We start from the raw sequence: 13956 nt of genomic DNA on the forward strand, positions 1-13956 counted from the left end.
GATTTTTATGTCCTATCTTGTAAAAAGTGTAGAAAATTTAGTAAAAATATCAAATATTAAACTTTGAGTGCTATATTTACCTAAATATGGTGGTAATAAGCACTTGAAATCAAGTTTTGTGTAGATTTAAGCAAAAATTAGGTTAGAAATGAGGAAAAACTCACTTGCATTACTGCGGTTAAGGCCATATAAGCATTCCCCTATGGCAACATGGAAAATCCATTATTGAGTACTTTTTTTGCATTAGGTGCCCTTTACTGGTCATGTTTTAATGTGAAAACACTGTATTTACAAATTTAAAGCCAAATATATCACCTTTTGTGAAAATTTAAGGATTTAGGATTTTTGACATGTGATGAAGAAAAAGGGGGAGGCATGTCAGAAATAAATTTTTAAAAATAGACCAATTTCTCAGAAAATGATTACTTTTAAAACTATTTCTTCATTAATATTGTTAAAAAGCAAGTTGTGATTGATATTTTTTATTTGAAAAGTCAGAAAAAGTTCTTTGCAAATATTTAATGCATTTAAGTATGGTAGAATATTGTCACTTTTTTGCTCGCCGAACTTGGTTACCCTATATTTAAAAATCAAATATTTAAAAAAGTGCTTGTCACATTTCACTGAAACTTTGCAAATGCATTCAGTATGTGTGTATGAAGATACCTGTATAGTTATTTATTTTTTCTAAGACAAAAAGTGACTCTTTAGGTTACAGACCACCAATTCAACTAATGAGCATTTGGAATGTACGCAAAAATAGTCCTACGCAGAAATTACCCCTGTTCCTCATAGTGCTGTGAAAAAAGTTCTCATCTTATTTAAAAAATTTAAACAGTTTCTGAAAGGAAAAACATTTCTGTACATTTTATAGGTGCATTTTGCTTCTTGTGATGTGAAGCCTAATCTCCATAATGATTTTTAAATATACCCCTATCTTGTGAAAACACTGGGATTTCCCATGCTATTTATAGACCCTTCACTTCCGGTGGCCAGTACTGCACTGCAAGTCTGCTAACCCCACATGCCATTCTGAGGATTGTGAGCTGACATATGTAGAATCATGCTGATATATAGTCCTCTGCAGGTTAAAGTTAAGGTAAAGTCCAGAGAAGCCATTGAATATTGTGAAATTAGCATAGAAGCCTATGGGAAGTGGAATTAGTGGTTTTTAGCCTAGATAAAGCATGATCCGATGGAGCAGTGTAGCGAATAAAGTCACATTTTGAAACGTTTGTATGCTATCTAGTTTATTTACCCTTGATTTGATAAACAACACATATCCTGTAATACCATATATCGTGTACTAAGTTACAACCCGAGATTAAACCTATGAGGAGGCATCACCTGTCCAGTGAAAGCTATATTTTATACAGCTTAGCTGACCGAATGACTTAGTGCAGGCGATGCCAAAGCGGTATGAGTTCGAATCTCGCGGAGGGAACGACAAAATGAATTGCAGTCCTAACATCGTTGGGAATTTTTTTAGATCCTTGCATGCTTACATTGTCATCTCTGTATCAAACATGATCCGATGGAGAAGTCGTCACAATTTATGACGTACTGTATATGTATTCTTTTATAATTCTTTCAAGCATGGTAAAACTTAGTTTTGTGTCAAGTAACAAATATTTTTAATATATTCTAGATTTATTTTAATATTATATTTGTTGTATGTGGTGACACTGAAAATTATTGAATCTGAATCCTTTGTAAAACAGGCTGATTTTTTTTATCTTAAGCTATGAAATTGAAATAAAAAGACAGTGTCATAAATAAAACATCTGAATTTCATAACTAATGTTTGACAGAAAAAAATCAATTCAGCATATTTTTTTTTATAAATTTTCAAAATTTAGTTGCATGTGCACTAGATACATGTGGTATATCCATGGAAACTATGAATAATGTCGATGTATTTGTCGAATATATTTTGCCGTTAATTTTCTTAGTCCGTCATTTAATACAATATGCAGTTATAATTGTACAGCCGTACGTAATATGTAGTACTTTCAATATACCCAAATAAATTATTTATTATTTTGATGCTATACATTGATCAACAATAAATTGAGTAAAATGGATTTTGATATTAATAATACTAAAAACCCGTAACAATTTGTCTATAGTAATCTATGTTATTCAATCGCATGGAAAAAAGAAACACACGAAGGGTTTAAAAGACTGGAACGTTAAAACAATCAAAGTTAAATCAAAGGTATAATATTCGTTTTGGCTGCCTTCAGGTTTAAACTATGTTGTCATCAAACTTCACTCTCTGCATCTTCTGTATGACTTGAACGTTTCTTCTGTCCTGATTTAGTATTTTGATGTGTATTTGTTTGACTGACGTCATTTCCTGTCGGCACTGGCGCAAAACATTTTACTAAGTTTACAATTTCTCCTTGCATATTACCTAAAGCTTGAATTATATTATATAGGGCTTTCTGATTTTCTGTCATTACTTTTCTAAGAAATTCTACGTCATCAATAATTCTATTGTTTTCTTTACTACTAGCTTGTAAGTGTTGTAATCTGACATCTAAAAGTTTTTGTGATCTTTGGATAGCATCTAACTGAGGTATAACTAGAGTTGTCGGTCCTGACGGGACACTGTTTGATACTCTTCTGGTTTGAGACCTCGATGTGACTTTCCTTTTTAAACCCGGCTTTCCAACTGAAATCAGAATATTATTGTCTTGATTAAAACAAACAATTCAACAAAAATATGTGTCTTTAGCTGACAAAAAAAAGTTCAGTAATGAATTAGCACGTGTACATGAATTTGATACCAGATCCATTTTCTGTTCATTACTTATACTAATATGTATATGATGGAAAAACACACACACATACACAGCAGCAGGAAATATGCTCACTGTGGGTATGCGTCTGCATATAGACAATATAGGGATGTAAAAAGGCCGCTGGACAAAACTACATACAGTACGAAAGGTATTACATGCGTCTCCATCGAGTTCTGTATATACTAATATGTGTTGTTCTGTGAATGACTTACGTCTATTCCCGCTTGATATATCTTCTTCATCTTCGTGTATTGGGGGTGTGGCATATGGTATTCTATTAGGAGTCTCAGGGACAGGCGGAGGGGCATCATTTGTTTCTACTATTTCAACTTCTTCTGATCGTAGATTAGGAACATTTACTGAAAAATGATTGATAAATTCAATATTTACTTACTGAAGTCAAATATGTTTCACATTTGCAAACAAATGGTAATTTCACGTAATGGTAAAACACAGGAAGCATTATTTCATAACTGACGTCTTTAAAAATCTGACAACCTCGGTTGACAGCTTTAGTACTCTCTGTATAGGATTCCTTACTTATATCCCATGGTAAACATGATGAACAGCTGTACACGTGAAGTAGTTACATTTCAGTAATGCTACATGAATGAGATAATAATGTAGATGTTAACTTTACCAATCTCCTTCTCATCCTTCGCTCTTTCTAACTTGAATAGGTATCTCTTGACGAGCCTTTGCATGATCTCTGTGTATGTAGTCTCCTCGGTTTTCAGCTCCAATGTTTTACACACAGTCTCTCGTCGTCTCTGAGGTTATTGTAAGAAACATAGTGAAATATAATTTTCAAAGTAATAACATAGCAGAAAACGTAGTATTCATGTGCATAGAGTTGTAAGAATTGTGACAGGAAAATATTAAAATATATACATTTGTAATTGTGAATAAATATAAAGCAAATATTCTTGTAAAAGCTAAATATTTAAACTTGTAAAATCATACTTCAGACGGAAATGTATTTTTCTTTACAATTTTTCGCTAAAAGTAGAGGTTATATAATAGAGTATGTAGGTTTATGGATTCGAGGTATCTGTTAACAACTGATGTGACGGCTTTGCTAGAACTAAACAAACCTTCCTACTTGTTGACCTGTCGCTGATAGTAGTGCCCCACCAGAGAGATGTTTACACGGCGCCACGTGCTTGCTATGTAGCGCCTGTGAAACACCTTTCTAGTAAAGAACAATTAAATCATGTCTTTGTCTTTGGTCTTGGTAAATATGAAAGATGACATCAAAATCGATGTTTGCAGTTTCACTCGATATTTTGGCATGTAGAAACTCTGTAAGTAGACGTTTTTATCTGCATATCTGGTGGGCAAAACAAATAATTTAAAATTTAAAACGTTTTACCATTTCTAGGATTTAAATATAAAATAAATATACCTTGATAAAGGTTTTCTTTCTTGCACGTTGGTAATCTAACCAGTCACCATTATCTTTTTTGGAAAATAAAAACCTAAATGATCTCCATATATAGTATATAGACTTTGGTGTTGGTATCATATTAAAGGGAACTGGCAGAGTGCTACCATCATCCATGTAATTCATCCATAATTTTGTCCTAGCAAACTTCCATTCTACATCACAGTCAGTCTGTATTAATAAGGATTTTAGTCAGAAACATTTCTGTGTTCTTACAAAATATTCATGACCAAGAAAATCGATGCATTAATCCAAGCTTGTGAAATAAAGACATGTATATCTGCTTATCATTAATTGTTTTAAGTTGGAAAAACAAATAACATGATTAAAAGTAATCACAGTTTAATTATTATGGCACATCTATTTAAACAGAAGATATAGTAAGAATTACAACATTTCAAATTAATACCTGAATATCCTCAAATGAATGACTCATCATAGCAATTAACATGTTGATCAGAACAATTATTATAACCACATGGTATATTCCGAACAGGTATGTGCCCACACCTTCTACTATGGCTGTACTACTCTCCATTACGTTCTTTGGATCCTTTGCTGTAAACACTGAAGATGAATAAAATCGAAGAAAAATTTAAATAAAACAATTTTAAAATTCATTTTTTTTTTAAAATCATTGTACCCTATAACATATTTTTAGAATTTACGCATAGTACGAAGACTGTTAATTTTTCAGCTAAAATTAAAGACTAACGTGCATTATATAAAATATAACATTAAACTAGGTTACTATTTTTGCACTAATAAGCTTCATCATAAAAATATTATAAAGCAAATCTTGAATGGTTTGGCAAAAAATAATACTAAAATTTAATCCAAAATTTTCATAGAAGGAATCAGTATTGAAATACTGTTTAGTAGTTTGAGTGAATAACCAAAATATAACGACGAGTGCCGAAGAATGCCTGGAGTTATCTTGTGTTAGTTCGGAACTTGTTCCGCGCGCGAGTTAAAGGAGGTGTGACACAAAAATTATCATTGTATAAACGTTTATATTTATGAATATTATATAGTATGTCTAGTTACGAGTATAACAATATACGTGATTATCTCCTTATGTAGATATGTAACTGAGAACATACTACACCTTTTTCAAAATAAAAGTTGTCTTTAATTTTGAACAAATGTATACTTATTTTCAGTGTTAATGATACCTTTACTAAACACAGACATGCATTATCATTTTTTCTATTAAACGCAAAAAAAACCTGCAAATTTTCAGTGTCTGATGTACCAATGCTTGTAATATCTGCTAATTTTATATTGCATTTTTTTGTTTTAATCTTATCAACTGCCATCACCTTTTCATTCTCATTGTAAATTGTTTATTTGATTATCTGAGTAGAATTTTGAGCACTTTCTCATAAAGAGAGCATAGCATTAGCACTCTAGCTGCGACACACCAATTTATAAAATTATGTTATATATTTTTTAAAAGAATATCATGGTCGAACCATTTGGTTGTGCTAAAGTTGGGCTTATGTTGGGTCAACACTGGACATTCTTGGGTCAATGTTGGCATTACGTTGGCCCAACTATTGTTTGCCTCTCTTGGGCCAACGTTGGGCAAAGTATGGACACGGTACGCTGGCCCAACGTGGGAATGCAGTTTGCGATAGTCTAGTCTTCATACATGTAATAGTATAATATTTCTCAAAGTGGCTTAAATTGATAATACAACTGTAAATATATATATTCGCTAGCAAACTAGAACTTTCAATGTTTCACTCTCAATTGTAGAAATCGTGCAACAAAAGCGTAGGCCTCACGAATTTCAACTACACGAACCAATGACGTATCTCTGTCACGTGACCACATGGCCAATTAAAATCGTATGGCCTGCCTGTTGGGTCATCGGCATTGTTGACACGTTTTTTTTTCGACGCAGTCGGTTTAGTTTCGCTTTTTCGCCTTTACCCTGTGAGCTTAGAGACGCTTTTCTATGGAAACGCAGGTCATGCACCTGATCGCAATTCTGTTTCCTGATTGGCCAAATACTGATAACTTAGTGGTGTTCGAAAAAACTGTATCGAAAATTGAAATTGCGTGCCATGTGCGAAAATTTTCTTTAAAAAAATATAGAAAATTATAAATAAATAAAATAAATTTTACTGCGTAGGCTATGTCTTTATATATATATTTGGGGTAATAAATCAAATAAACCAAAAATTAAAAAAAAAATTTCTGTGTCACGTCTCCTTTAACTGATAATGGATTTTTGGCACGAGTGATCATATTTTGGTTATTGACGATAACGTACTGATTATCATATTTATTACATCGATTTTCTCTATAATTTATTGCTGTTTTCTACATTAAGTTTTAAGTTTTGTGATCGGCCGATTAATATTCGTGTTATGGAATTTTGGCCGACAGTGGTATTTCATAGTGTGAATTATCAAAAATTATTTTTATATATAACATTCGATAAATCACTGCTATCTATATAATAATTCAATTGTATTCTACTGGATACATACATTTATCTCATAAAACATGTTTCCTTTGCATATTTGTTATTCTACATATCTACTTATATTGAGCTTAAAATTGGAAAACAATCTTAACAAGCGCATGCTTTTTTGAACAAAACAGTTTGAAATCTTTCAAAGTTTCAAGTATCAATTTGTCATTTTTCAATGATATAAAATCCTCAAAGCAATGCAAAATAAATTTCTTTAGCTATTTTTTTTCTGGCAAGCAAATCGCAACCAAAACATGGGAGCACAACAACCATCGGTACCTGAATTGTTAGCAATACCACTCGAACATAGAATTTTGTTACGGTCACTGTCTACTATCATACAACGTCGGACTGGAGGGAGCAAGGCAAGAAAGAAAAGTGCCCAGTGTTAAGATGAAGAACAATACTACATTTTTTGTTATAAGAGGAAAGCAGACGTGCATTGTGCATGTTATACGATAGGATGTCAGGGTAGTCAGATGTTTTGTTTTTTTTTTTAAATCACATTTTGAGCCTGTCTTTTGATTCTGATGTCTCTAAATTATAGTTCTCTTTTGATGCTTCAGTATTTTTTGTCAATATTTAAAACTGTTTAAATCACATCATAATACAGAATAAAAATGATAATAATGAATCTGAAAAGAACTATTAACACGCAATTCTGTCTAGTACGTGATAACTGCATAATTTATTTAAGAATTTATTTATTTTTAAATAGAATAAAAAGGGTACAAAAGACAAAGAGACATAAAAGACTTAACATGTTTAAAAAAAAGTAGACCAAGCGCAGTTAATATTTCACACAATTGAAAATATTCATAATAATTCAAACAACATTAATTAAAAAAAAAAAAAAAAAAAAAAAAACAGTCTGATGCATTTTTGTCTTTTACCTCGTCTCCAGTAAGGATTTGGGTTACTGATCATCGCACCTGTAATTTGGTAATCATTTAGACTTATAATATGTTACATAATCTTCCACGTCGATTTAGACAAAGCGTTTTATATAAGAATAAAACAAACAGTTAATTCTAAATTCCATGAAGATAAAGCAATCAATAAAAAAATTAAGGCACAAAGTTAAATTTTTATCTAAATAAGCCTTTCGTATTACGAGTAGCAAACCTAGTATTTAAGATTGAAAAGTGAATTAGTTTTATTTTATCATGCAAAGACGTAGATAATTTGCTTTACCTCCATCAGGACCCGGATGTTTAACGCTTATATCATTGATGCTGACTTGACCAAACATAGACCAAAACAAGCTGTAAAATGTCTGTTTAAGACTGAAAAATATTAAATATACAATTAGTAGAAACAAAATGTATGTAAGCAAATTTTGGATTACAAACAACACTGTAATAAATTGTCTTAAATGCACATGTCAGAAAAGGGTAAATTTTCAAGTATCCTTTTGCCACTTGTAATGCAAGCCGTTTCAGAAACGTGTATTTATGAATAACAGACAGGGAATAGTTTTAGAAGTGGTATTGTTCTAAAACCTTGATATTTAACATGCTTACCCCTGAAAAGCTTCCGCAGCGTGTACATAGGCCGTTTGATCACCCATGACCATTTTTATTCTTTGAGCGCCATAATACCAGTACAAGTTGTGTAGCCCAACCATAAAGGCAAATAACACCTTAAAGAAAAAGGAAGAATCTCGAGGCGTCATATCCGTGGGATACGTAAAGAGAAAATAACAAAAATGAATCAATTAAAGTAGACCAATACAAGAGATGTCTTGCAAATTCATAGATAAAAATATGTAATATCGATGAGCAGATGACCTTTTATATTACTTAAACAACTTTCTTAACACTATTGTCCATAGACGAACCTTTCTTATATCCTTACGGATAATCAATTCGCTGTCATTCGTAAAATATCGTAATATTCCATTTGCATCCGTAAATATAACTGTTAACAACTAGTAGGCATTCACAGACATTCATATCGATTCGTGTGAGAAGATGGAAATATTTTTACATGTCAAAACGTTTTAAACGAATTTCCACGTATCTTTAACTATAATTTTATCTGTTAAGAGCTCGCAAACCACACGTAATTCATAAGGCATTATTAACCAATCGGATTAACTCGTTTGTTTGTTTGTTTGTTTGTTGGGGTTTAACGTCCGAGCAGCAATATTTCAGCTATATTCAGACGATGAACATGAAATTGATGATAAAATGAACATGAAATGATGATGAAATGAAAAAGGGATGGGACACAAGGACAATGGGGTCGACAAATTTTGATTGCCACTGGAAATAGGGAGAGATGGGTAGGGTCGGGCAATTTAGCTTCCTGTGGCGGAGCCCTATGGTTCCTACTCCGGGAGAATACCACAGTAGGGTTCTTTAACGTGCGAGGAACGTGGCATCTTTCCCAACACGGTGCACCACTATGGTTTGCGGTCAGGTTTTCCGAAGTATAGCCTGACAACCCCAGCATGTAACACGCCAGGGGTACCCCATTTCACCACCTGGGGCACACATCCCAGTTGCTCTGTGGGCAGAGCGCCCTAGCCCCCGGCTAGGGTTCTGAGCACTATTTAGTCGCCTTTTACGACAAGCTTAGCGCTGCTGCAGGCTTATTCTTTAAACACCCAGACCTGCACGGGGGGGGGGGGGATTAACTCGTAAAGCATTCGCAATAACTGTTTTGTTGTATACGGTCGTATTATGATTCTATTACGAACGAATGCTTGCTAGTAGTTTAAGATCGTTTTCCGATAGTTTAACAGATTAACACGAAGTCACGCGAGCAATTGTGAATATATACGAATACATTTTATACTTTGACTAGGACGAAGAGGGTTAAGTTGCCATCCCAGTGGAAGAAGAGTGGAATGAAGTTCTGTTATAATATTAACTTATTTCTCTAATCAAACATGTCAATTCTCCCCGGATGTTCAATGCAGAATGCATGAGGGTATAAGTCTTCAATTCATATCAGTAAATACAACACCACCGAAAAAAAAAACATTACCGTAAAAAACTCGGAACTAAATTCAAATTGTCACCGGGTTGATTTGCATGATAAATTCCTTTAATCATTCATTCATTCATTACTTCCACAATAGAAGTTATTGAGCAGGCTCATTATACCCACCCACCAGGTGGGGCTTGGGTAGAACAAAGGAAATTTCCACGCGGAAGTGTATATTAAGCATGCTTCACACATGATCATCGGCTACCCCACAGTTAGCATGAAAGGGCATATTTCGTTCGCTCGTAATTTTCTTTTTTTTAAACGAAAGTATGTCATAAAGGTAATCTCTTTTCATAAATATTTAAGAAATTCTATAGATAGGTTTCAAATTGTTAGCAAATCTGAAGAAATTTAAAAAAAAGATATATTTCAATTTATTAAATGCTACATCTCTTCATTACGCATTCCATATTTCACATGTTTCCTCCCATTTCCAAATTCGTCATGTTACCATCCAATTCCATAATTTTCATGTTCCCCCATTTGAATTTACATTTACTTTAAACGTATATAATGAAAAAAAAGGACGGATATAAACAAACCCACATCATATTCAATTATTTGATACGACACTTCAAATCTAATTAATGCAGAACGTAGTCTATAGAAAATTATGTTTGTCGTCAATTTAATTCTGATTGCCCATTTGATATCTCCCACTGTCCCACTCTCAACAACCAATACCTCGTTTAAGTGAGAATTTTACCCCATTCTGGAAATGTAAACATACCAATGTGAAAAGCACCATAAAACGAGTAATATCACCAATCATTCGACCTAGGGAGATTTGTAGTGGACCTAACACTTCAAAAGCTGGCATCAGAAACGTTGTTCTGGCAAAACTAATTACATTAGCTATTGCAAATAGAACATCAGAGACTATTTCTGGGTCGTCAGCCTTCCAATGAAATCTGGCTGAAATAACAACAACTTTATTACCTTCTTTTTATTAATGTTTTTAAATCAGAAATGTTATTTTTTTTTCTCTTTTTAATTAGACATGGAGTGGTTCGTTATGAATTTGTACAGTTACTCGGGAGATGACATTAACGTTTCCATGTTAAAATGGAAATACAATGATTAATGGTCTCAACTTTCAGATTATGTGACTATTTGTTCTCACTTTCCATGCACCATAAAAACGTAAGAAGGGAAATAAAGAATTCAAGCGTGTTCAATAATTGCCTTTGATTACTTTCAGTTATCAAACATTTTGATTACTTTGTAGATTGCCTAAGAAACAAAAGTGGAAAAAAGAAAAACACAGCAAATACTTACACGCCTCCATAAAGTAGTTCTTTGGTGATTTGGTTGGATGCTTTATTTCTGCCAATAACAAATCGAAGTATGTGTAGTTTTCCTGCCGTAATAAGTCGTATGCACGTTGCGTGCCATTAAATTCCCTAAAATCAAATTGTGTAAAATGTATTGTATCTGAGATTTCATTTTTGATGTGTGTATCACGAAAATGGTCGAACTTTTGACTTCTATTCAATATATTGACAAAAAGTGACCTTATTCGTTATATCAATTAAACCAACTACGGAGCCTTGAGGCTTAAGCACTTTAGTATTTCCAGTTGTAAAAGCAAAACATATATTTTATGGTAATGAAAAGATTATGTCATATTAGTGAGGACAGAATAAAAAAGCTCTATTGATAGAAGTTTATATTGTTTGTGACACAGGTTGAAGGCTTTGGTGAACTTTGAGAGGTCAATGGACGACATTTAATCTAGCAACATTTGACTGAACTTTAGATTGCAAAGATATTGATAAATAGTTTTGAGATTTAGAATGTATTTCGTTACCATTATATCAAGCTGAAACACACCATGGTCTGTTTTCTGATTGGTTAATTGTATAATTACCTGTCAGCATTAGAGACCATGATTTCAGTATAAAACCGCAAAACATAAGATGCTAAATACATTGATATCACACTGAAGTCCATAAAGTTATAATAATCTGTTAGATACGAATGAGCGCCAGTAGAATATAACTGCTTACATTCTATCCATAATAAACCTATAACAAAATAACAAATGGAAAAGGAATGGCAAAAAACCTAATTATGAAAATATGTAGTCATGGTCTGAAGCGTAAAGATTGGGTTTTATATATTAACATTTAAAATCACACGACTTTATTACAGGACTTTTTGTGAACTCCTCCCCATAAAAATCAGAAGGTTATACTAGAAATAAAAGGAAAAGACTCCGGAACATAGAAAGAAGTATCCCAATTAAGGTAAACACTTTTGATTTCAAAAATCATGTTTGATACTTTTACACACATGTATTCTGATCATACATTTCGATTCCAAAATATTCAATATCAGATAAAAAGTCACTTGATCTCACCTAAAATCCAAAAGACTATACATATCTGTACTCTAGTAAGTAATGTATTTGCAGGTCGTAACGTCTCTTTCAATAAACTATTAATTTTTTCATCTTTTGAAAGGTGCATATAGGCGGTATCTGTAAACTCTTTCGTTGAGGTGATAGAAACTCCACTCTCCGTGAGTCTGAACGTGGCAGCAGCGAGAAGAATGAGGAAACACACGTGAGAAGTGGTGTGAGTGATAAACTTAGTAACAGGACAACGCATCACAGCTCCAAGCTTGAAGTAGAAAAAAACCAATTTCAATTGATAACCGTAAAAATGCACATTTAATGAAAATACCTAGTTTTTTAGTGTATCAGGATAAAAGCTAGACGTAAAATTAGCCATAAACAAATCATAACACATATTTATATTGTAGACAGAGTAATCAAGGGAACCAAGGTTATAGCGGTAATCAAAAGAATGTAATCAAGGGACAAAGACCCGACATGGAAAACAGACATACACAACAAAGAACATACAGTAACTGAAATCATACATACAAAATAACAAAAGCAAATGAGCAACTCGGACTCCACTAAAAACTGGGAGCATGGACCAGGTGCACCGGTAGGGTAAGCGTCCTCCGCTTTTCTAGAAACACCCGTCGAGTTGCTCATAAAAAGTCAAGTCCGGGGTAGACCAACGAGGAAAGGAAAACTATGACCCGTTGAATAAATTAGTTTTAATGGTGCAGATGGATACACCATAACGATCCACGAGTTTATGATGACCATAGAACTTCTGTAGTGATGACTTCAATCTTTTAGCAACATAACCCTGTTCCAGAAGCCTGTTTGTTAGAGGTAGATGCGATGTATCAAATCCCCGAAATTAGGATTGTTTAAAGATAATACGTCATCTATATGGCGGAAACTGAGATTGAAGGTCTAGCCAAACGATATATCCTTTCTTTCTGATCAGATCAGCTATAAAGTCAGCCTCATAAGAGTGAAGGAATAGGTCAGCAAGTAAAGGACCACAATTTGTTCCCATTGGAATGCCGACCGTTTGTTGAAAAACACGTCCACCACACTGGATAAATATGTTGTCGATTAAAAATTTCAGCATTTTGTAAACATCTTCCTCTGTATATTTGGAAGATGATTTTGAATTATTTCTTATAAAGTATGAGGAATCTCTACCAAGAACTGTATATTTGTATCTAGGTTTACCGTCTTTTTTTGGAAAAACAACGATGTATAATGCTTTCAAGTCGGGATTTTAACTGAGTATGGGGAATAGAAGTATACTATGTTGAAAAATCATAGGTTTTAATGCTATTATATTCAAATAATAGTCTAGATCTTTCGAATTTTTCAGAATCCACATTGAATTAATACCATTACGGGAGTAACAAGTGTTGTGGTAGGACTGCAGACCCTCTTTGACAGTTGTGAGTATAGAAGTTAAAAGTTTTGAAAGAAGTTTGGTGGTACATTTTGCAGATCCAGCTATGGAACGTTGTTTGTATGGATTCTTGTGGAGTTTAGGAATCCAGTACATAGATGGTAAATCACAATCATCGTCCTTGGTAGGGAGACCAAAAGAGGATAGCACAGATTTATGGTTTTCCACAATCTCTTCTTTTGAGAGTGTGGTAGCAGTATAGATCTTATCACTGCTTCTATTTTCTACGTCTAACTCTGATAATAAACATTGGATGTTAAACGTTTTGCAGACAAAAAACAATGTTGTTTGGGGCTTTGTCTGCTGGTACGACAACATATTTGTCATGTATAGTAGACAATGTTTTTGCTACATCGGAGTCTTTAAAAACTGATGTAGCCTTGGCACTCATTGACCTACTTAAAACTTTCATTCGTTTCAAAATTG

General features: G+C 33.3%; 1 protein-coding gene across 4 annotated transcripts in view; it reads right to left on the reverse strand.

The window, feature by feature from the left end:
* Nucleotides 1-1769: 1769 nt before the first annotated feature.
* LOC148618759 (short transient receptor potential channel 7-like) overlaps nt 1770-13956 on the reverse strand; it is a 51976-nt gene continuing 39789 nt past the window's right edge. The window contains exons 6-18 of one of the 4 annotated variants that reach the window (XM_088577940.1): nt 12096-12357; nt 11604-11760; nt 11012-11136; nt 10464-10648; nt 8260-8378; nt 7931-8022; nt 7630-7668; nt 7016-7087; nt 4661-4818; nt 4213-4422; nt 3448-3577; nt 3020-3166; nt 1770-2677 (exon numbers count right to left, since the gene is read on the reverse strand). In XM_088577940.1, the coding sequence (XP_088434066.1) occupies nt 2265-2677; nt 3020-3166; nt 3448-3577; nt 4213-4422; nt 4661-4818; nt 7016-7087; nt 7630-7668; nt 7931-8022; nt 8260-8378; nt 10464-10648; nt 11012-11136; nt 11604-11760; nt 12096-12357 (2109 nt within the window). In that variant the 3' untranslated portion in view covers nt 1770-2264. The remainder of the gene's footprint in view (nt 2678-3019; nt 3167-3447; nt 3578-4212; nt 4423-4660; nt 4819-7015; nt 7088-7629; nt 7669-7930; nt 8023-8259; nt 8379-10463; nt 10649-11011; nt 11137-11603; nt 11761-12095; nt 12358-13956) is intronic. The other 3 variants (XM_088577941.1, XM_088577943.1, XM_088577942.1) reach the window with 3 other exon arrangements.

Source organism: Perna viridis, chromosome 4, assembly GCF_037379345.1.
Source record: "Perna viridis isolate PV_CMFRI_1.1 ecotype Kerala chromosome 4, ASM3737934v1, whole genome shotgun sequence".
In the NCBI taxonomy this organism is placed as follows: Eukaryota; Metazoa; Mollusca; class Bivalvia; order Mytilida; family Mytilidae; genus Perna; species Perna viridis.